Source organism: Canis lupus, chromosome 1 (assembly GCF_048164855.1).
Source record: "Canis lupus baileyi chromosome 1, mCanLup2.hap1, whole genome shotgun sequence".
Taxonomy (NCBI): domain Eukaryota; kingdom Metazoa; phylum Chordata; class Mammalia; order Carnivora; family Canidae; genus Canis; species Canis lupus.
The window spans coordinates 119,867,813-119,891,947 of record NC_132838.1 but is presented as its reverse complement, the minus strand read 5'-3'; the positions used below and the strand labels follow the sequence as shown (position 1 = coordinate 119,891,947).

The window sequence follows — 24,135 nt, the reverse complement described above, 5'->3', positions numbered from 1 at the left end:
CTTGCTGTTCTCTGGGGTAAGTACGCTGATATATGACCACCTGTTCTCACCCGCAATCTGCATAGAATAAAGGTTCAACTGTATTTCCGATGGTGTCCCCAGGAGTGTACATTCGTATTTTGTACCATTAACCTTGACACTTGGAGCATTTATTCATTTAGCAAGGAAGTGGCCACAGTCATCCAGATGAGAGAAGAAGGTGGCTTGGCCACGGCACATGGTGCAGGAGGTAGGTGGGGTCAGATCCTGGAGAGATTTTTTTTAAAGCAGAGAACACAGGATATTCAAGTGAGTTGGATGTGGGTGAGACAGGAAGAGAAGAGTCAAGGTGACTCTAAAATCTTTGCTGTGCAATTATGGGGGTGCCTTTTTGTTTTTTTTTTTTTTTACCTGGTTGCAAGGTGGTGCCATTTACTGAGAGAGCCAACAACGGAGGCAGTAGAGTCTGAAGAAGTCAAGGATTTGCTTTGCCCATGTTGACTTTGGATGCCTGTTTGTTGGACATCCTCATGACAAAGCTGAGTGGGCAGGTGGATGTCCCAGCATGAAGTTCCAAAGGAAGGTGGGGCTAGAGATGGGATTTGAGACTCACCAGTGTAGCTGGCAGGGGGTGAGCATACAAAGCCTGGGGCAGAGCCCTGGGGTACCTCACAGAGTCAGGAGGAGGAGCCAACTAGATCCAATGAGGCAGAAGCAAGAGGAAAACCAGGAAGACAAGGGGACAGGTATTTTGAAGAGCAAGGGATCCCCACCCGCCAAAAAAAATGCCAATGGGCTGGAATTGTGGCAGTGACTCAGAACATAGCAATTTCAGAAAATCCTGATTGGAATGGGTTTAAGAAAAACATGAGACATGAAGAAGTAGAGACAGCAAATATAAACGACTCTCTCTCTCCGGGAGTTTTGCTCTAAAGCGGAGCAGAAGAACCGCACCACGGTGGGAGGGATTTGCAGCATCAAGGGAGGTGTTTTGTTTTCATTATGGTACCATATACATAAAATTTACCATCTTAACCATCTTTAAATGTACAATTCTATGGTGTAAAGTACATTTACACTGTTGCGCAATCCACCTCCAGAATTCTTCTCATCTTGCAAAACTTAGACTTTATGCCCACTGAAAGCTCCCGTGCCCTTCTCCCCTCCGCCCCTGAAAACCACCAATCTACTTTCGGTCTCTATAAATTCGACTACTCTAGTGTATCAGTCTGCTAAGGCTGCGATAACAAATTACTCCAGGCAGGGGGGCTTAACCAATAGAAACGTATCCTCTCATTGTTCTGAAGGCTACGAATCCACGATCCAGGTGTTGGCAGCGCCGGTCTCTCCTGAGGTCTCTCTCTTGGCTTGAGGGTGACTGCCTTTTCGCTATATCCTTATAGGGTCTTTCCTCTGCATGCATGCATCCCTGGTGTCTCTCATTCTTGTAAGGACGCGAGTCATACTGGATCAGGACCCCACCAATAGGACCTCATTTAACCTTGACTTTCTCTGTAAAGAACCTATCTCCACATGTGGTCACACTGGGGGCTACACTTCAACACAGGAGTTTAAGGGGGACACAATTCAGTCCAAAACATCTAAGTGTCTTTTGTAAGTGAAATCATACTGTAGTTATCTTTTTGTCACTGACTTATTTCACTGAGCATAATGTCTTCAAGGTTCATCCATATTGTAGCATGTGTCAGAGCTCCCTTCCTTTTACGGCGAAATATATTCCCATTGTATATACATACCACATTCTGTTCACCCATTCATTCGTCAATGGACCCTTGCATTGCTTCCATCTTTTAACTATTATGAATAATGTTCCATGAACATGGGTACACAAATATCTTTTTGAGAACCTGAATTAAAATTCTTTGGGGCATATACATAGAAGTGCCCTGCTGGTTCACATGGTAATTCTATGCTTAACTTTTTGAGGAACCACCATACTACTTTCCATAGCAGCGGCATCAGTTTATGTTCCCAACCAACAGTGCACAAGGTTTCCAATTTTTCCACAATCTCACCAACACTCGCTCTCTTCTGTTTGTTTTTTAATTGTAGCCATCCCAATGAGAGATGGTGTCTTATTGCAGTTTTGTATTTCCCTAATGATTAGTGATATTGAGCATCTTTTCATGTGTCTTTTGGCCATCAGTAGGTCTTTGTGGAAATGTCTCCTCGAGCCCATTTTGGAACTGGGTTCTTTGCTGTTGAGTTACAGTTCTTCATAAAGTCTAGATATCAACCCCTTATCTGATGCATAATTAGCAAACATTTTCTCCCATTTTGTAGATTGTCCTCATTCTGCTGACAGTGTCCTTTGATGCACAGATTTTAATTTTGGTGAAGTCCAGTGTATCATTTTTGTTACAGGATTGCAGGGTCCTTGTCTCACAGAATCAAAGAATGAATCCTGCGGATACAAAAGGGTGAAGTGAAGTGAATGTTTATCAAGTGAACGTGAGAACAGAAAGGAAAGGAAAAGCTCTCTAGAGCAACAGGGGTCCCGAATAGGTTGCCACTGAGGGCTTTTATTTTATTTATTTATTTATTTATTTATTTATTTACTGAGGGCTTTTAGTGGCAGTCTTTTATTGAGAACTGACTGGGAAGCTTGTGGCCTTGAGATTCTTGTGCTATCTTGGTTTGAGCAAGGACTCTTGATAACACAACGATTTGATTGTTTGAGGTTTTGACATTTTCTGTGATAACACTGTAGCCACCAAAGAAAAATACCCCCTTACATCTGGGGTCAGGTGGTCTGAGGGTTGTTCACTCTTTCAGAGCCTAGTCAAGGGCCCCTTTCTTTCCCTGCCTATACCATAACCCTTTTCTTACTCATTTTTACTTTTGTTGGCTGTGCTTTTGGTGTCATATCTAAGAAGTCACTGTCAAATCCACTATCTTGGACCTTTTCCCCTAAATTTTCTTCTAAAAGTTCTATATAGTTTTAGCTCTTACGTTTGGGTCTTAGATACACTTTGAGTTGATTTTTGTTATCTGGATTAAGGTAAGGATAGGTTTTTTGTTTCGTGTTTTTATCTTTTTTTAAGATTTTATTTATTTATTCAGGAGAGACATGGGGAGAAAGAGAGAGAGGCAGAGACACAGGCAGAGGGAGAAACAGGCTCCATGCAGGGAGCCCGACGTGGGACTCGACGTCGGGACTCCAGGATCAGGCCCTGGGCTGAAGGTACGCTAAACCGCTGAGTCACCCAGACTGCCCCTGTTTCGTGTTTTTAAAGGAAGATATTGTAGAATGTCTCTGAGCTGATGGAAATGATCTAGTAGAGAGAAAAACCATGTGCAGGAGAAAGGGGGATAATTGTAGAAGCAAAGTTCTGGAGTAGGTGAGAAAGGCTGCCATGAAGTGTTTAACAGAGAGACTCCTTCCCTGACCACATGTTAATCAGGCTCCTCAGAGCCCTCTTTTTGACTAGGTCTTGACCTTGGCTCCCATCCTGTCTTTGGCCTGTCCAGCCCAGCCTTGGCAAAGAATCCTCCTAAATCATCACCTACCCAGATAACTTACCAAGTTTCTCATCTCCCACCCTTGCTGTCTGAACTCTGGCCCTGCCTTTAGCAAGAATCTCATTGGGCCAGTCTAGTAAAAATCCCCTACCCTCAACATCTCTCCTCTTAATAATTGTCCATCCACTGACCTCCTCACACTGCTCCTTGGCCATAAATCCCCACTAGTCTTTTTTTGTAGTAAGGGTTGAGCCTGAATTTGCCATAATCCTTCTTACCATTTTAACAAGTATCAGAATTATTTTTTCCCTAACATGTTCAGGGGCACCTGGGGAGCTCTGTCAGTTAAGTGTTCCACTCCTGATTTTGGCTCAAGTCACAATCTCTGGGTCATGACTGAGCTCCTCGTTGGGCTCTGTGCTCAGCACAGAGTCTGCTTGTCCCTCTTCCTCTACCGCTGCACCCACTCATAGTTGCTCTCTTTCACTTTTTCTCTCTCTAAAATAAATAAAATCTTTAATATGTTCAAATAAGCAGGTTGGTCTAAGTAGGGGTTTGAATAGTTCACCCACTGCTCTGGAAATTAGCTAGTGCACAATCCAGAAAAATAATTAAGAAGCAGTTGGAGATCCTAAGAGAGTAGGGAAGATGCATGGTCAATGGAAGAGGAATTTAAAAGTTCCATTAACTGGGACAAAGAAGGTTATTTAAACAAAATAGAAAATGTATATCTACTAGGTATATCTACAAGGTAAGTAAGAATATAAAACTATTATAAAAACAAGGAGAAACCTATAGAAACACAATACAATGGTAAGAACTTTCAATACTTCTTTAGTCTTTGGTAGATCTCTAAAAAATCAACAGGTATATAGAAGATATAAAAAGCTTCTTGTTTTGTATGAAAGTTGTCTATAACCAATAAAGAATAATTATTTTCCAATCCCATAAAACACTCGTCAAAATTAATCATGAATAATATCTTAGGATTTTAAACAAGCCCGCATTCTCTGAATCCAATGCCATCAAAAAACAAACAAACAATAGTTACAAGAATTCAACCCCTTGAAATGTTACAATCTTCTGGTGGGCCACAGTATTTTTCAACAAATATTTCCAGTATTCCACTTTCCAGACACAGAGCAGGACTGCACTTTGCCCCCTTTGATGTCAGGCACAGTCTACTGATTTGCTTTGGTCAGTGAAACATGGAGAGAAATGACGGCATCATTTTGGGTGGATACTGAAGGGGACAGTGAGCAGTTCACCAGGTTGTCTCTGCCATGGCAGCTGGTATCACCAAGATAGCAGTTGCCCCAGTAGCCTGGGTCTCAGAGTGGGGAGACACGAAGCAGAGCCCCTAGCCAACCTCAGTGAAAAGGCGGAATGAGCAGGAAATAAACTTTTGTTGTTTTAAGCCATTCAGATTTTGAGATTTTTGTTACTACAGCATGGCCAGTCCATCCTAACTGCCGTGGACCTCCCAAGTGACTTCTCAGCCAAGGGCATCAGAACTGCAAGTTGGAGACCAGAAAACGGGTCTTATTTTCAAAATGATGGACTGAATACTCGGTTCTTCTCCTCTCCCTCCTGAGACCCTACACAAACAATAGTAAGGAACTAAATTGGGAACACATGTGTAATGACAAAGAGAACAGAAAGTTGTCCATCTGGGGAAGAGAGCTTTAAAAAGTTTCTGCGACTCTGTCAAGCTGATAGAGAAGGGATAACAGATGACACACCACAGAGGAGATTGCTGATCTTTCCTACAAAATCCCAGAGCACAGGACAGAGGATGCAAAAGACTGGGTCAAAAACAAGGGGGTTGCTTGAAATACTGCCTTAAATAGTCCAGTCCTCTCCCTTCCTCTTGTTGAGAATGCAGGGCCACAGAACATCAGCTCCACAAATGAAACATCAGAGAGTTCCTCCATGAAGAATTTTAGTAGCTCCAGAAAAAAAAGGGAAAGAAAAGTTCAAAGAAGAAAGAAGAGAAAGAAGGGAGAAGGAAGAAGGAAAAGACAGAAAAGGAGACAGATGTGTATTAGTTTGGTAAGGGTCGTCATTAAAAAAGTTCCACTAAAAGAAAAAAAAAAAAAGGAAAGAGAACTAATTCAATAAACAGATAAAATAAATATATTTTTCTAGTTATTATCATAACTATATTCAATATTATTTTATTCAAAATCAAGAACAAGACGTTATGTAAATGGTTCAGAGAACAAGAAAAGGCTCTTGTAAAATAAAAAGATAATGCTGAGGGACACCTGAGTGGCTCAATCAGTTAAGTGTCTGTCTTCTGCAGGTTGTGATCCTGAGGTCCTGGGATCAAGCCCCACATCGGGCTCCCTGCTCAGTATATATCAAGTAGATGATATTTTATCTATATTTACTTACTGAGTGTAATAATCATATTCTAGTTATGTATGAGATGTCTTTGCTTTTAGGATATATATATATATACACATAGGAGTGAAGTGATGTAATATCTACAAAGTACTTTCAAATGTTGCAGGAAAACTCTGTGTGTATATCTGTGTATATGCGCGCACACACATACATCACATGTGTGTAGACAGATAAAGCAAATATGGCAAAGTCTTAATCATATAGATTAGTAAATCTATATGACAGGTACATAAGTGTTCTTTGTATCTGTCATTCCATTTTTTAGATTTGCTATTTTTCAAAATGAAAAGTAAGGAATTTTTAAAATACTACCAATACATAACAAAGCTAGAAAGGAAAATATCAAATAATTTAATTTTATTTAATAATTCAAAATAGTTTGAAGGGAAAATTATTTTATCTAGACTTCTATAACCAGCCAAACTGTCAAATGTAAGATTGAATTCAATATTCAGACATATAAAAACACAACGAATTTACCTGCCATGCTTTTTTTTCATAAAGAATTACTTGAGGATGTGCTTCAAAAAATGAGGGGTTGAACCAGGAAAGAAGACAAGGAATCCAAGAAACAGGATACAACCCAAGACAGTAACAAAGGGAAATCCAGAATGACAGGTACACACCAGGCCTAGAGAAAAACATGTCCAGATTGAAGGAGGAGGAGGAAAGCCTTTATAAGACAGGTCTCTGATAATAAGGGCGGAGCCTATGAAAATATAGGATGGAGAGTTTAGAAAAGAAATGTTCAATTTGCTTTAATAAAGAAAAACAAAGGACACCCCTAAGTTCATTGCAGCATTATTCATGATAGTTAAGAAATGGAAACAATCCAAGTAGCCACTGATAAAGAAAATGTGATATACACCCCACACACAGGAATATTATTCAGCCATAAAAAAGAAGGAAAGCCTGCCTTTTGCAACAATATGGATGAAACTTAAGGACATTATGTTAAGTGAAATAAATAAGATTTAAAAAAAGACAAATACTTCATGATTTCACTTGTACATAGGATCTAAAAAAGCCAAACTCATAGAAACAGAGTAGACTGGTAGTTTCCAGGGGCCAAGGGGTGAGGGAAATGGGAAGATGTGGCCAAAGGGTACAAACTTGCAGTTATAAAATTAATAAGGTCTGAGGCACCTTGGCGGCACAGTTGGTTAAGATTTTGACTCTTGGTTTTGGCTCAGATTGTAATCTTCTGGTTGTGGAGATCAAGCCTTGTATCAGGCTCCATGCTCAGCGAGGAATCTGCTTAAGACTCTCTCTCCTTCTCCCTCTACCCCAACCCCGTACTCTCTCTGTCAAATAAATGAGGAAATCTTTTCAAAAAAGTAGTTTAGTTCTAGGGATCAAATGTCCAACATGGTGACAACAGTTAATAATGCTGTGTTATATATGTGAAAGTTGCTAAGAAAGTAAATCTTAAATATTTTTGACACACACACACGTAATTATGTGAAGGGATGTGTTAACATCTTATTGTAGTAATTATTTCACAATATATACCTGTAGCAAATCACGTTGTAAGCCTTAAACTTACATAGTGTTATACATCAATTATACTTCAATAAAGCTGGTGAAAAATACTTTGAAAAATAATAGGCAAAGCTTTAAAAAAAGAGAGAGAAAAAAATAGACACAATTAAAAACTACAGCAAAAGCAAACATTTGACCAGGAAAAGAAATAGCATGGTACACTACATGGCTCTGTGTTGAACAACATTTTAATCATTACTGAGAGAAACAAAATGTGTCACTACAAAAAAAAAAATTCAATGAAACACAAAAGAAAGTCATGGAGGCAATAACAAAATTTATAAGACATACATAAAACAAATAACAAATGCAAAAGTAAGTGCTAAATAAACAGAATTCGCCTATAGGCGTCTTTAAAAGACTCACATTAGATCTAAGGACATAAGTAGGTTGAAAGTGAAATGATAGAAAAATATATTCTATAGAAATAGTAACCCAAAGGGAGCAGGAGTGGCTATCAGACAAATAGACTTGAAGTCAAAAACTGTCACAAGAGACAAAGAAGACCATAAGACAATGAAAAAAGGGTCAATTCACCAAGAAGAAATAACAATTATAAAAATACATGTGTCAAACATTGGAGCTCCTAGATATTTGAAGCAAACACTGACAGAAAGAGCTAAGAACAGTAGAAGACTTCAATATCCGACTCTGAATAATGGAAGTAACAATCAGATACAAGATGAATAAGAAGACAGAGGACCTGAACACTATAGACCAGTTGGGCCTAACAGATAGATACAGAGCGCTCTACCAGCAACAGCACAGCACACATTCTTCTCAAGTGCACAAGGGACATTCTCAGGATAGACCATAAGTTAGGCCACAAAACAAGTCTTAATACATTTTAAAGACTGAAATCGTAAAAATATCTTTTCTGATCACAATGGAATGAAACTAGGAATCAATAGCAGAGGGATAACTGAAAAGTCCACAAATATGTGGAAGTTAAACAACATACTCTTTAGCAACCAATAGGGCAAAGAATAAATCACAAAGGAAGTTAGAAAATATCTTCAGACAAATAAAAATGAAAAGACATCATATCAAAACTTATGGGATATAACAAAAGCAGTCTTAAGATAGTGATCTATAAAAAAAAATTTAAAAAAAGATAGTGATCTATAGCCATAAACACATTTAAAATAAGAAACATCTCAAATCAACTCAACACCTTAATGAACTAGGAAAGAACAAACTAATCCCAAAAGCTAGCAAAGGAAGGAGATAATAAAGATTATAGCAAATATAAGTAAAATAGAGCAGAGGAAAATAATAGAGAAGATCAACAAAACCAATGGTGCGCTCTTTGAAAAAAAAAAATCAAAATTTAAAGACCTTTAGCTAGACTAACTAAAAAAGAAGAAGACTCAAAGAACTAAAGTCAGAAATGGAAAAGGAGACATTACAGCTGATTTTAGGGAAATAAAAAGTAACATCTGTACACCAACAAATTGAATGATCTACATGAAATGTTCAAATTCCTAGAAATACACAATCTACCAAAGACTGAATCATGAAGAAAGAGAAAATCTGAATAGACCAATAACTAGTAGGGAGATTGAATCAGTAATCAAAAACTTCTCAACAAAGAAAAGTTCAGGATCACAGGGTGGATTTTGACAAACACTTAAAGAAGAATTAAAACAAAGGTTTCTCAGACTCATCCAAAAACACAGAAGAGGAGGGAGCACTTCCTAACTCATTCTATGAGGCCAACATTACCTTGAACAAGCCAGATAAAGACACTACAAGCAAAAAAACAAAAAACAAAAAAACCCAGAAAACTACAAATATCAGGGCCCCTGGGTGGCTCAGTGGTTGAGCATCTGCCTTTGGCTCAGGGTGTGACCCCGGGGTCCTGGGATCAAGTTCTGCATCAGGCTCCCTGCGAGGGGTCTGCTTCTCCCTCTGCCTATGTCCCTGCCTCTCTTTTGGTGTCTCTCATGAATAAATAAATAAAATCTTAAAAAAAAAAAAAAACCCTACAAATATCCTATACAAATACTGAAGCAAAAATCACCAACAAAATAGTATCAAACAGAATTCAAGACCCTATTAAAAGGATTCTACATTATAATCAGGTGTGATTTATTCCTGGAATACAAGGATGTTTCAGTATATGAAAATCAAAGCAATATACTATGACAACAGAATGAAGGGGGTAAAAATCCACATCATTAGCTCAATTGATGTATAAAAAGCATTTGACAAAATTCAACATCCTTTCATGATTAAAAAAAACATTCAAAAAACTAGGAAGAGAAGAAAACTACCTCCACATAATGAAGGCCATATATGAAAAACCCACAGTTTTTGGTGAAGCCATTCCTCTATGATCAGGAACAAAACAAGAGCTTGCTTCTATTCTATCTGTTTCACATAGTACTGGAAGTCCTAGCCACAGCCATGGGGAAAGAAAAAAGAAATTAAAAAAGCATCCAAATTTGAAAGGAAGACGTAAAATGATCTCTGTTCACAAACAGCATAATCTTATATGTAGAAAAACCTAAAGTTTCCATTTAAAAAAAAAAACACTGGCAGAATTAATAAATTCAGCAAAGTTGCAGGATACAAAATCAACACAAAAATCAGTTTTGGGGCACCTGGGTGGCTCAGCAGTTGAGCACCTGCCTTGGGCTCAGGGTGTGATCCTGAGGTCCTGGGATCGAGTCCTGCATTGGGCTTCCTGCATGGAGCCTGCTTCTTCCTCTGCCTGTGTCTCTGCCTCTTTTCTCTGAGCCTCTCATGAATAAATAAATAAAAATCTTAAAAAAAAAAAAAAAGAACTTCTATAACTTGGGGCACATGGGTGACTCAGTTGGTTAAGTATCTGACTTTTGATTTCAGCTCAGGTCATGATCTCAGGGTCCTAGGATGGAGCCCTGCATTGGGCCCCACACTCAGCACAAAGTCTGCTTGAGGATTCTCTCCCTCTCCTCCTGCTCCTCCCCCTGCTCCAGCTCACTCTCTCTCTCTCTCTCTCATTCTCTCACTCTCTCTCTTTCAAATAAATAAATAAATCTTAAAAAAAGAACCTCTACAATTCAATAACAGAAGAAACAACCCAGCATATAAAATGGACAAAAGACTTAAATAAGCATTTCTAAAGATATACAAATGGCCAATAAGCATGTGAAAAGATGCTCAACATCACTTTATTTTTTTTTAAGATCTTATTTATTTATTCACGAGAGAGACACACACACACACACACACACAGAGAGGCAGAGACCCAGGCAGAGGGAGAAGCAGGCTCCCTGCAGGAAACCTGATGTGGGACTGATCCTGGGTCTCCAGGATCGCACCCTGGGCCGAAGGCAGGGGCTAAACCGTTGAGCCACCCAGGGATCCCAACATCACTACTTTAAATGCATATCAAAACCACGATGAGGGCATCTGAGTGGCTCAGTTGGTTGAGTGTCTGCCTTCTGCTCAGGTCATGATCCCAGGGTCCTGGAATCAAGTCCCACATCGGGCTCCCTGCCCCTCCCCCTGCTTGTACTCTCTCTCTCTCTGTCAAAAATAAATAAATAAAATAAAAAAAAACAATGACGAGATACAACTTCATGTCCAGTGGGATGGCTATTATTCAAAAATAAAAGATAATAAGTGTTGGTAAGAATGTGGAGAAATTGGAATGCTTGTGCATTGCTGGTGGGGATGTAAAATAGCACAGCCACTGTGGAAAACTGTACAGCAATTCCCAGAGAAAACTAAACATAAAATCACCATATGCTCCAGCAATTCCTTTTCTGCATATATACCCAGGAGACGTGAAAGCAGGGACGAACAGATATTTGTATTTCCTATCAGCAGCATTAATCACAACAGCCAAAAGGTGGAAAGAGTACAAGTGTCCACTGACAAAGGAACAGACAACTAAAATGTGATATATATGCAGAATGGAATATGATTCTGCCTTAAAAAGGGCTGGAAATTCTGACACGGGCTTCAACATGGAAGAGCCTTGAGGACATCACGCTAAGTGAAATAAGACAGTCACAAAAGGACAACTATTGTTGAGGTGTCTGGAGTAATCAAGTGCCTAGAGACAGATCGTAGGACGGTGGTTGTCAGGGGCTGGGAGGGCAGGGAGTGCAGAGTTAGTGTTTAATGGGTATAGAGTTTCAGTCAAGAGATGAAAACCTTTTGGAGATGGTGGTGTGAAAATCAATAAGGGGAAAGGTCTCTAAAATGGAGCAGCCTGGGTGGCTCAGTGGTTTAGCGCCTGCCCTCAGCCCAGGGCCTATCCTGGGGTCCCAGGATCGAGTCCCGCATCGGGCTCCCCGCATGGAGCCTGCTTCTCCCTCTGCCTGTGTCTCTGCCTCTCTCTCTCTCTCTTTCTCATGAATAGATAAATAAAATCTTAAAAAAAAAAAAAAAAAGAGGAGCAGGGGGGCTGGAAGGGGTGGTTACAATGAGGAGCCTTACATTCAACATCAATTATAGGAAGAATTGTCCGTTATGGACCCCAACAGAAGAATCCTCAACAAGAAAGAATTACCAATCACAGGCCCCATCACAAAAAGATGTCCACTGCATCTCCTATAAGAAATCAACCCCCTGCAACTCAGCCAATGAGAAACCACCATCACCCTGGACTCACGTTTTTCTCCAAATGGGCTTTTGTTCAAAACAACCCCTCCCAACTGCCTCCTTCTTCTCCGTAAAATAAGATCCCTCTCCTTTGTTGGACTTGCCAATGGTTTTGCCAGAGCTTGTTTGTCCCAAATTGAGATTCTCTGTTATTCCCAAATAAACTCATTTTTAAAAAGGTTTTAATTCTTTGTTTATTCATGAGAGACACAGAGAGAGGCAGAGACATAGGCAGTGGGAGAAGCAGGCTCTCTGTGGGGAGTCCGATGTGGGACTCGATTCCAGAACCCTGGGATCACACGCTGACCCAAAGGCACACTCTCAACCACTAAGCCACCCAGGCGCCCCCCCAAATAAAGCCATTTGTGCCGGTAAGATAACTAATGCTTTTATTGTTAAGGTTAACAGCAGTGTGAGAGTACTTAAGGCCACTGAATTATACATTTAAAAATGGTCAATCTGGTAACTTTTATGCTATGTATCTTTTACCACAATATTTTAAAAAGAGCAAAAGAACTGGAAAAGCTATTTTTAACTTTTAGAATCAACCTGTAGACAAAACAAAAAGACTTCGCCACGACTGCAGATCAGAATATCAATAAGATGTAGAAATGCAAGTACAGATAATAGAAGCTGAGAATGTACAAAAAAAGATGTGAGCTTACAGGAGGGTAGAGATGTTAATATCTTCATTTTTCAAGCTGAGAGTGAAGAGACACCATCTGTCCTTGATGGAATAAGAAATAGAAAGTGTAAGTATATTGCTTAAGGATACAACAATTACCAACTTTAGAACTAAAACTAGTAATATGTGTACAAAGAAACTAAGAGGGAAGGAACACAGGGGTTCTGGAAATGTGTTAAATCCATATCTACCACGGGATGAGATCATTTGAAAATGCCTGAACTATATAAATTAAGAAATAATAACATAGGTAGGTTATTTAAATAGATGGCCTTTTAAAAAAGATTTTATTATGTGATGGGACGCCTGGGGGGCTCAGTGGTTGAGCATCTGCCTTTGGCTCAGGGTGTGGTCCCCGGGTCCTGGGATCGAGTCCTTCATCAGGCTCCCTGCATGGAGCCTGCTTCTCCCTCTGCCTGTGTCTCTGCCTCTCCCTGTGTGTCTCTCATGAATAAATAAATCTTTAAAAAAAAAGATTTTATTATTTGAGAGACAGAGAGAGAGAGAGTTAGAGAGAGAGCACAAGTAGGGGGAGCAGCAGAGGGAGAGGGAGAAGCAGACTCCTCACTGAGCAGGGAGCCTGACACGGGGCTCGATCCCAGGACCCCGGCTGGGATCATGACCTGAGCCGAAGGCTGATGCTTAGCCCACTGAGCCACCCAGACGCCCCTCGGGGGCGGGGGGAACCTTTTAACTCACGTCCTGATCCTGCCTTTGCCTTCTCCCCGCTGTTTGCACAGCCTCAATGGCTCTCTTGTCGTTCCTTCCACATGTCCGGCATGCTCCTGTTTCGGGGCCCTTGCCTTCTAGTTCCCTCTGCCTGGAATACGCTTCCCTATAGCTTCATGGTTCTCTCTCCTCCTTTAGGTCTCTACTCAAAAGTCACCATCTCAGGGCGCCTGTGTGGCTCAGTCAAGCATCTGTCCCTTGCTTCCGGCTCAGATCCTGATCCCAGGGTCCTGACCTCAGGGTCATGAGTTCGAGCCCTATGGAATCTGCTTGAGACTCTCTCTCTCCTCCGCTGCCACCACTTGCATGTGCACGTGCTCTCTCAATAAATAAAATCTTTATTTTTAAAACTATTTTATTTATTTATTTATTCATGAGAGACACACACACACGGAGAGAGAGAGAGGCAGAGACACAGGCAGAGGAAGAAGCAGGCTCCATGCAGGGAGCCTGATGCGGGACTTGATCCCGGGACCATGGGATCACGTCCTGAGCTGAAGGCAGATGTCCAACCACTGAGCCACCCAGGCGCCCCTAATAAATAAAATCTTTAAAGAAAAAAAGTCCCCCTCTCAGTGAAGCCTTCCTTGACACACCATTCCCTAGTCCCACTTACCTGCTTTAGGTTTTCTCCAAAACATTTCAATTATCATCCAATGTGTGGTGTCTTTTATTTATTTACATATTTCTTCTGTACCCCTGCCCAGGACTTTGTAAGGAGGGCTGGTGACGCTTGCCCGTCCCTATTCTTCTCTGTGCATACTGGTGCTTGGAGCAGGGGCGTGGCACACAGGAAGCAGGCACTCAGTAAACAGTTATTAAAAAAATAAATGAACGTACTACTAGAAAGTACACCTCGGGAGCCACGCTAGAGGCCAAAGCGCTTACCTTTGAGGATCTGAGACTGGGTTGTGTAGGAGTGGACCAGAAATAGCTGCCTCTCCTTATATACGACTGACTTAAAAAAATGATATAAATGTATTATTTGATCAAGGTTTAAAGAAACTATTATTAAATCAAAACAACAGAAAAATGGTTCAGGGCATCGAGAAAGAAAAAAAAATGAGAACACTAAAAACGCCGTATGTGGGTGAAAACACCAAAACTTTACCGACAAATTCATTCCTTCAATGTACTCATTATTTTAAAAGGACAAAAATAAATAGAGCACCTGAAGGAACCTGAGAGGAAATAACAATGAAAATATTAAAAAGAGGTAGAAATAAATATAAAAATAGGGGCATCTGGGTGGCTCAGTCAGTGAGGCATCTGCCTTTGGCTCAGGTTGTGTGTCCGGGGTCCTACGACAGAGCCCTGGCATCAGGCTCCCTGCTCAGCGGGGAGGCTGCTTCTTCCTCTCCCTCTGCACCCACCCCCATCCCGGCTTGTGCTTGCGCTCTCACTCAAGGAAATTAAATCTTTAAAAAAAAAAAAAAAGACATAAAGATAAAAATAGAATGTAATCAATTATAAAAGAATACTGATGAACTGAGTTCTTCGGAGAACAACAGCAAAATATAAAAATGGCGAGAAAGCATAATTAGGAAAAATAATAATGCAAATAAATGAATCAACAATTCCTAAAAATAGACAGAACCAGATGTGATAGCTATACATTTTTAAAATGTGACACCCCGAGCACGCTGAAAGAATGGTTCTCCAGAAATTATCTTGAGAAGAAACAGAAAACCTGAACGAGCTGATGACCCCAGAGAAAAATGAAAAGCTGTCGCAGTGATATAATTCCAAGAGGGGTCCCACTCAGATGGAGAGTCCTCTCATCTCCCCACGAAAGTCACAGAACTCCAGGAAGGAGTGATCACGGGAGTTCTGTGGTTCTTTTTTTTTTTTTTTTTTTTAAACTTTAAATATGTGCTCCATTGGGAATGCATTTTAGATTTAAGGAAGGTGCGAATGCCTGTCTGCTGATTCCGGTCCGCTCACTTCCTCACGGGTGGGTGCCACGCGGGCCCAGCTGGGGCTGTGTCCTCTGAGCCCGGGGAGCCAGCGGAATCACGGGAGCCTTTACACCCCCCCATCTCCCAGATGGCCTACGAGGGGGCTCCACCGTGACACCCTCAAAACTCCAGACTCGCATTTTTATAATCTTTTATAAGATTTTATAATCTCCCCCCTCCCTTAATTCTTTTAAGATTTTTATTTTAAAGATTTATTTACTTTGGGGAGACAGAGAGAGAGAGTGCCCGTGGGTGGGCACAGTGGGGAGGGGCAGGGAGACAGAGTCCCAGACTCCAAGATCACCACCTGAGCCAAAACCAAGAGTCCCTGGCGGAAGCCACTGTGCCACCCAGGTGCCTCTAAAGATCTTTAATCTCTACACCCAACCTGGGGCTGGACCTCAGAGGGTCGCTCCACCGGCGGGGCCAGCCGGGTGCCCTCTCCCCCCTTAACTCTTGCCTGTTTACATCTTAGAGAAAAGGCCTTCATTCGCGTGTAAATTCAACATCTCTAACCAACAGTCTCATTCGAAAGACGCGGGTTCTCCCTGAGCAAGAACTGAGATTTTTCCGGGCTAATGATGTTCACCGCAGCAGTAGCCACAACGGCCAAAAGTGGAAAAACCCCAACCGTCCATTTAGTTTGCATGAACAAAAAGTGGCAATGGCATTTGCTTTTTCAGCCCTAAGAAGCAATTTCTAACGGAAAGCAAAGGACCTAAATAATGCAGGACTCCACTTAGATAAAGTAGTCAAAATCCTAAGAGGTAGAAACTGAGGACTCGTTGCATTGAACGGGTATAGTCGCAGTTTGGGGGATGAACAGAGTCCTAGAGACTGGCTGCAGGACACTGTTCACTGAACCACACGCTTAAAAATGGTTAAAATGCTAAGTTTTATATTTTGCCTCAAGAGAAAAACAAAACAGCAGGTGGATAACCTGCAGGAGTCAGGGGGTTAGAGGCCGAGCCTTGCACAGCGGCCCCCTCCGCACACTGTGCCCCCACCCGCGGGGCGCAGCTGCTCCTGCGAGGTCCTCCGACGGCCCGAGTGACCGTGGGGCGGAGAGCGGCGGGGGTGGGGGGCTGTGTGGCTGCTGTGGGTGTGAGCTGGGGCAGGGCGCGGGGCCTCCCTGGGGATCCGGGTCCGTAGGGCGGGGAGGACCGTGGGGACCGGGGTCCGTGGGGCGGGGGCGTCCCTGGGTATTGGGGTCTGTAGGGCGGGGGCGTCCGTGGGTATTGGGGTCTGTAGGGAGGGGGCGTCCGTGGGTATTGGGGTCTGTAGGGCGGGGGCGTCCGTGGGTATTGGGGTCTGTAGGACGGGGGCGTCCCTGGGTATCGGGGTCCGTAGGGAGGGGGCGTCCGCGGGGATCGGGGTCGGTGGGGCGGGGGGTCCGCGGGGTCCGCGGGGTCCGCGGGGCCGGGGGCGCTGTCTGGAACTACACAGCCTCCGGCCCCGCACGAGCCCCGGGGATGCCGCGGGTGGGGGGGGGGGGGTCGGCGTCCGTCCGCTTCCCGGTGGCTCCCGGGGCCCGGCGCGGGCGGCCGCGGTCTCCCCACCCCCAGCTCCCCGACGCCCCGAGCCGTCCGGAGCGTCCAGCTGAGGTCCCCGAGCTCCCGCGGCCTCCAGGGCAGGCGGAGGTAACGCGAGCGAGCACGCAGCGCCCCCCGCAGCCTGCACCTACGGCTACACCTGCGACGGGGCCCGTTTGCAGCCGACCGTCGTCCCGCGGGGCGAGAGCAGCAGGCCCGGGGGCGCGCGGGGGAGCAGGTGGCGCTCGAGCAGCCCCGCCCCGGGAGCCCCGCCCCGGGAGCCCCGCCCCGCCCCGCCTGCGATCGCGCCCTCGGGCCTCTCCCGGCGCCCTGGCGGCGGCGCGCGCGGCTCGGGGCTCGATTGGTGCTGCCTGGGCGCGGCGGGCGCCTGCGCAGTGGGCCGGCCGTGCGCGCGCCGAGGCTGCGGGGCCCGCGGAGCGAGGTGGCGGCTGCTCGCCCCGGACGGCCGCGCCATGGCGGAGGAGGAGCTGGAGGCGCTGAGGAAGCAGAGGCTGGCGGAGCTGCAGGCGAAGCACGGGGTGAGCGCGCCCGCCGCCGCCGCCCGGGGTGGAGCTCGGGCCCTCCGGGCGCGGGGGCGTTGGGGCGACCGGGCCGACCGCGTGCGGCCTCCCCGGGCCGCCCTGGCTCTCGGCCTCCCGGCGCCGACTGCCTTCCACCCGGGCCGTCTGCGGGCTTCGGGGGCCCTGGCCGGGCGCGAGCGGGGCGCGGCGGGGGCCGGGGAGCATCCTCGCTGACGGAGCGGAGGGTGCGGGGAGGAGCCTCCTCCCGGGGGAGAAGCGCTGCGGCGGGTGACGGGGGGGCGGGGCGAGGAGAGGGGGCGGGGCCTCCGCGGGGAGGGGGCGGGGCCGCCGGGGGTCTGCAGCGGGGCTGGCGAGGGGGCGGGGCGAGGGGCGGGGCCGCCGCCGGGGGTGTCTGCGGCGGGACGGGATGGGGCGGGGGCGCGGCCGGGGCGCTGCAGCAGGACGGGCCCGGCGGCCCCGCGAACCCCGGCTCCGCAGCACAGGGGACGCCCCCCCCCGCCCGGCTGCCGCTAGATCGCGGGGTCCGACGCTTACCGAGACGCGGTAGTGAGTCGAAGCCGTTCCCGCGGATTGCGGGGAGGCCCAGCTTTTCACGATCTCCTGAGAATTTGATCTCGGCCCCTGCGGGAGCCTAGATAGTGTCAGAAACAAGAAAGTGGTTCCTAGTTGTTTTTTTTTTTTTTTTCTTTTAAGTGAGATCACTCGACTAAAAGATGTGTGTCTCTCCCCCTCCCCAGGATCCTGGTGATGCAGCCCAGCAGGAAGCAAAGCACAGGTAGGGGCTGCAGCTGTGAACTTTTTGAAGGGTGGTTTGCCCTTTTTTTTTTTTTTAAGTTATTTTGATAGGCATAGGAGTTTTGCAGGTTTTTCTGGGGGAGAGGTTTTTTATCGTCGTCCCCCCCCCCCCCATGATCAGGGTGTTTTCATGATTTGTTAATTAAAGAAACGTGCATGGAAGGAACTCCGCATACTCACCTTGTACTGCAATTGCTGATTGATGTTTGCTTCTCTGCTGCACTGTGATTAACCTTAAAATGAGTCTGATAATAGGACTGCCCCACGGGGCCGCGGGGAGGATTACACGGGCACAGGGCACTGTGCCTCACATTTATGCTTTATAGGCATTCACTGTTACCTTGTTCTTACCGCTCTTTTATTCCCGACGCATGGCAGGGCAGCTCATGCATAGCAGACTTTTTGCGTGAAGACCCAGTTATCTGGGGTTTTTCTTCCTTCTAATTGTAATTTTTAAAAATAACACATAAAATTTTCATGACAGTTTTTCCCCTTTTTTTATAACAATTTTAAAAAAATATTTTATTTATTTATTCGTGAGATAGAGAGGCAGAGACACAGGCAGAGGGAGAAGCAGGCTCCATGCAGGGAACCCAAAGCGGGACTCGATCCCAGGTCTCCAGGATCACATCCTGGGCTGAAGGCGGCGCTAAACCGCTGAGCCACCTGGGCTGCCCTTATAACAGTTTTTAACTGTGAGGTTTGTTATTTATATTCTCATTATTTAACAAATCTTTAGAACTTTTTCATCTTACAGAACCTAAACTCTGTAAAACTCTGTACTTACTTAGGGAACACCACCACATGTTCCCCTCTTTCCATCATGCTGCCATTTAACTCATTCATTCAGCAACTATATATATATATATATAATATTTAAAGATGTATTTATTTATTTTAGAGGCTGAGTGCACATGTGAGTGAGGGGAGGGGCAGCGGGAGGGAGAGAAGGCCTGAGCAGATTCTCCTCTGGGCTCTGAGCCCAAGGCGGGGCTCAAGAAGCCATGACCTGGAGACCAGGACCAGAGAGCCAGGACCAAGAGGCGGATGCTCAGCCACTGAGCCGCCGAGGCGCCCCCCCGTTCAGCAGATATTCCTTGAGCACTAGGTCTGGGGCAAGCACTGTGCTGGATCTACAGAAATGGGCAAGGCAAAGAAGGTTCCATCCTTACATGGCTTGTTAGTGGGAGGGTGGTGCTAAGAAAATGCAACTACTACATGAATTTCATTGATTCTAAGGTGTACATTTTTCGCATTTTAACACAGATTGGGATATGTCTCCTGTGCATCACTCTTGTCCTGGATTCTTCCAGAGAAGATTTATTTTTGTTTCTGCCATCATCACTTGGGTACATTTCTAACCTGAGACCTTTTAAAGTTAAATTCTGTGCCTGAGATTCCACTTCCCCTCAAGCAGCCTAAATTAAGACAGCAAACCTGTAAGACTAAAGCTTGAAGTTCAAACTCTTAAGGGGAACTTTTTTCTTCCACTCAGGGCTGAGGCCGACGCCTCCGTCCTTCCTTGCTGCCCCTTTCTGAGCCGCTGGCATATTTTTTGTTGTACTGTGGACGTTACTCTGATGCCCCAGCTTTGAGTGAGGGTCTCTTGCTAGACTCACCTGGGGTGTTTTTTATTTTTGTTTTGTTCTTAGAGGTACCTAAAACTATGGTGCATCTTACAGCCGATGGCATCTTAGAATCAGTAAAATACAGTAACGGCTGTTCGTAGCAGGGTTGAAGTACTCAGGAGCAATAAGGAAATGGCCTGTGGAAATGGGCTGTAAGCCCTGTCCCTAGACCTTTTCAGGAGGGGGTGGTTAGGTGGTACAGTCAGCCCCAGCTCCTCTTCTGATTCGGCCAGGGGATATGCTTTTGTCTGTGTTGTGTATTAAGTTCCCTAAAGGACTTAATTTGGGGGAAAAATTTTTTTGCTGCTTAAATAAAAGTCTGAAAACCACTGTCCTATGAATCTGAACTAGTTCCCGCTTGAATAGGTAGAAAGATGCAAGGATAGTTGCAGGGTTATAATTTCACTCTCTGCCCACTCGAAAAGTGGAACCGAGAGTCCGAAACCTTGGGCTCAGCCTGAGTGGCTCAGCTGGCTAAGCATCCAGCTTTTGATTTTGGCTCAGGTCATGATCTCATGGGTTGTGAGATTAAGTCCCACGCTGGGCTCTGCGCTCACCAAGTCTGAAGATTCTCTTCTCTTCCTCTGCCCCTCACCGCACTTGGGCACGTGTTGTCATCGGCTCTCTCAAATAAATAAATCTTGAGAAGAAAAGAAACATAGGGCCTGGTTCTAGCTTGGCCGTGATTACCTGTGTCCCTGTTACAGCTTCCCTAGGTCTCAGCTTCTTCAGCTCTAAAAGTACCACACAGATTAATCCTTTGGTCCTTTAATTGCCTGGAATCTCACTACAAATTTCTCGGACTTCTCACACACTGTGTACTGAATAAATGTTGGTGGTTGAACTAAAACTCCCCCCTGAACTGTGAAAATGTAGGTCTAGTCTACACCCACCCACATAAAATGAAGCTGGCTTTTGAGGGCAGAGGTGGACTCTTCTTGCTGAATATGGTGGTGCCACCCGCACAGTGCCCGCTGTTGCGCAGTCCGTGCACACGGCAGGCTTCCTTCCGTCTCGGGAAACATTGGGAGAAGTTGTGTTTTCGTATGTTCGGTAGGAATGCTGACAGCATAGTTCTAATTTTGCTGACCTGTTTTTGTTGTAGGGAAGCAGAGATGAGGAACAGTATCTTAGCCCAAGTCCTGGATCAGTCGGCCCGGGCCCGTTGTAAGCATCTTGTTTCCTTTAAGTTGTTTCTGTAACATTGACTTGAGTCCGTTGAATAGGCAGTGATCTATGAAATCATGGCTAATTCTGGATTAAATATTGTTTAACCTAAAAACACGACGCAGATAATACTGCAGGAAATGTGAAGTTTATAAATCTAAAGAAATATATTTAAGTCATTATCAACAATACCAGCTCAGTTCTCTCTTACCAAGGAGATGATCTCCAAGTGCACATTAGGTAAGATTTACAGGAAACAACTCTTAAATTGAGTCAGCCACAAAATGTTGCTGGCAGTTGATGTGGGGGATGGAGACTTGGGGTTTATTGTCTGTTTTAGTGTACATTCATAACTTTTCATAATACCAAACCAATGAAGGAGAACGTAGTAAAACAAGCCAATCAGGACGAACTAGGAATTTTGTATTGTAGCCTGAAGCGCAGTGTAGAAGCATCATGAGGTGGATGATCACGATTCCGTATGTGTGGTATTAGAGAAGCTGTGTTCCAGAGGGCAGTCGTTTAAAAAAAAAAAATTAAAGAGCATCTGGCTTAGAATCTGAGGACCCAGGTTTAATCTTGGCTCTGGCACGGCTGAACCTCAGTTTCCCCTTTGTAAGAGGGGTAATAGTACCATCCGCCCACCGTGTCTGTGAAGTGCTTTGGAAATGCCACTGCATAGTTTTAAGTCCTGTAAGTGCATTTAGTTTTGACTCCTTCTTTCTCTTTTTAGTAAGTAACTTAGCACTTGTAAAGCCTGAAAAAACTAAAGCAGTAGAGAATTACCTCATACAGATGGCAAGATACGGACAACTCAGTGGGAAGGTAAGCCTGGCCTGCCTTGAGGCGGTTCTACCTCTTACCTAACTTTATCAAACATCTTTACAAGGTCAGCTTCATTTTCTGGTTACAGAAATTCCTGGTGACTATTTCAGTGAGGCACTTAGACAGGAGGGAATCGTTGTATCTGCCATAAATCCTAAAAGATAACTGATTGCCTTTCCTAAAACCCTCTGCTGCTTCCCTTCCTGGTGTTGTGAGTGATGGGCGTGTAACCAGGGACCGTTAGGGTCAGCATCCAATTGCTTCTGCACTGGAGGCAGGTTTGTCAGTGACACCGACTAACGTCCTGCCAACGATGGAAGTTAAGCTTGTTTTGCAAATGAGGCGGTGCTAAAATTTCTGGTTATTACGTGCCCTGCTGTGACACCATGATGCGTGTCTTCTGGTGAGCCTGACCTTCCTTCAAGATCCAGATGAGCCCCACCTGCACCTGCTGCCTCCACAGCCTGCGGGAGTCATTCTGCCCTGAACCCCTTAACGCTGAGCATGCACGGGAGACACGACGACTGCTTCATCTTTTCTGAGTGACTTCTCCTGCACTTACGCTTCTCCGGGGCAGACCCTCTGTTACGGGTCTCTGTGCCTGACCCTCAACAGCAGTTGGTGTAGGTGGTTGTCCGCTGGTGGTGATGGAGGTGTTCTTAAAAGACGGGAACCTTGGACTCTCCTGAGAAAGCTAATGTCGATGGGTACTTACCTTTCCTCAAGTGAGCCTCGCAGAGCGAAATTCTTGTGGAACAAACTGCTAGTTAGACCCTCCCATCTTGCCTTTCCTTCCCTCTTGACCTCTTCCCCCACATCCCAGAATGATTAAAACCATTGTCTCCTGAGATAAACTCTTAGTACTGTTTTTCTTTCTGGTTATCCTAGGTATCAGAACAAGGTTTAATAGAAATCCTTGAAAAAGTAAGCCAACAAACAGAAAAGAAAACCACAGTTAAAGTAAGTGTCCCCAAATGCTCGTGGCAAAAGAAAAAGATTGCTGTTTTAAGTGTTGTGTTAAATACACACTATATCAAAACATGTTTCAGCCCATAGACATTTCCATTTTGTGAAAGTTTGGGGAGAAAGTGCCGAGGGGATCTGTCGTTCCCCCTCCCCCCATAGACCTGAAACATTAAGCTGTTTTAAAGACCTGGTGTCTTGCTGTAGTAGGTAGACCTTGTTGTTCTCAGAGCCTGAGTTATGCCTTATTAAACATGTTATGACATTCACTTAATTTCCCTCCTCCAGTTCAACAGAAGAAAAGTCATGGACTCTGATGAAGAGGACGATTATTGAAATTTAAGATGTTTAGAGACTGGAACTTAATGGAACAGTTCTAAGATAATACTGGGTAGAAGTGAAGATCTGATTGTTTACTTTGTTTATTGTCTAAATGCCTTTTAAAAAAAATAAACTTGTTATGCAAAATAAAATAACTCTTGGGCAGAGTTGTTTGTGTATCATGGCTGAATGAACAGAAGATCTGCATTTTTTCTTTTCCTACCAAGTTCTAAAAAGTGTGGCAGCGTGAACCTCGTCCTTTGCAAGTGTGACCTTAGCCTTAGGAAGATGGCCTTCGCAGAAACTGAAGCGGCTTACTCTTCACTTAAGAAGAAAATAGCATCCAGTAATATTGTGGTAGTTAAAACCCATGGATTGAGAGGAATCAACTCTAATATTTAACATCTTTCCAAGGCCTAGGTTCTGAAACCAGGTAAACGATTTTTCTTCCTGAAGGTAGTACTTACGTTCAACCTAATTCTAAGAAAATTCTTAGTTTTGGTTTCATTTATAATCTGCTTTTCAAAGGCACTGAGACCAAATGATGTGACAAGTATCCCCCGTGGCCCAGACAGCCCGTGTACCTAGAGTGATGCTTGCGTTGTAGGAGGTTACCAGGCTAACTGGGAGATACTGGTGGTGATACCTCAACGGTAACAAATGTGGGTGTAAGAGAAGTGCCTTCTAGTGGTCAAGTCCAGATGAGACAGTTGAGCAGTTAAGACATTTTGGTAGAAAGATTCTGAGTTCTTCACAGATAAAAGCTGCAGGTAACTTAACTGTCATCTCTTCTGTTGGGCTCTCCACCCACTAGGTTTTAAAACTTGTGCCAGTAAATTGACCTGTCAGGTGAGCTCTTTGGTGTAACCTGGAGGTTCCAGGCCAGGAGGAAGTCCGTAACATTCTGAGAGGTGAACAGGATTAGTAGCAGGAAAAGTGCTTTACAGTCCCCACCTGCTTTAGCTCACATACTGCTGA

At 44.5% G+C, this 24,135-nt stretch overlaps 1 protein-coding gene and 1 long non-coding RNA gene across 3 annotated transcripts; one reads left to right on the top strand and one right to left on the bottom strand.

Annotated features, from left to right (window-relative positions):
* Nucleotides 1-342: 342 nt before the first annotated feature.
* On the bottom strand, nt 343-16,589 carry LOC140608001 (uncharacterized). The gene is made up of 2 exons (XR_012009934.1): nt 12,678-16,589; nt 343-2,404 (listed from the first exon to the last, which is right to left on the bottom strand). It is a non-coding gene; the product is annotated as an uncharacterized lncRNA (long non-coding RNA).
* Nucleotides 16,590-17,300: 711 nt separating this feature from the next.
* Nucleotides 17,301-23,312, top strand: PDCD5 (programmed cell death 5). 2 transcript variants are annotated; one of them, XM_072782720.1, is made up of 6 exons: nt 17,301-17,455; nt 18,196-18,233; nt 20,987-21,048; nt 21,782-21,873; nt 22,762-22,833; nt 23,125-23,312. In XM_072782720.1, exons 1-6 carry the CDS (start codon nt 17,390-17,392, stop codon nt 23,170-23,172), a joined length of 378 nt encoding a protein of 125 aa, XP_072638821.1. In that variant the 5' UTR covers nt 17,301-17,389; the 3' UTR covers nt 23,173-23,312. The 2 variants fall into 2 exon arrangements, with proteins under 2 accessions (XP_072638821.1, XP_072638822.1); XM_072782721.1 differs by lacking the exons at nt 22,762-22,833; nt 23,125-23,312 and adding an exon at nt 21,962-22,727.
* Nucleotides 23,313-24,135: the final 823 nt, after the last annotated feature.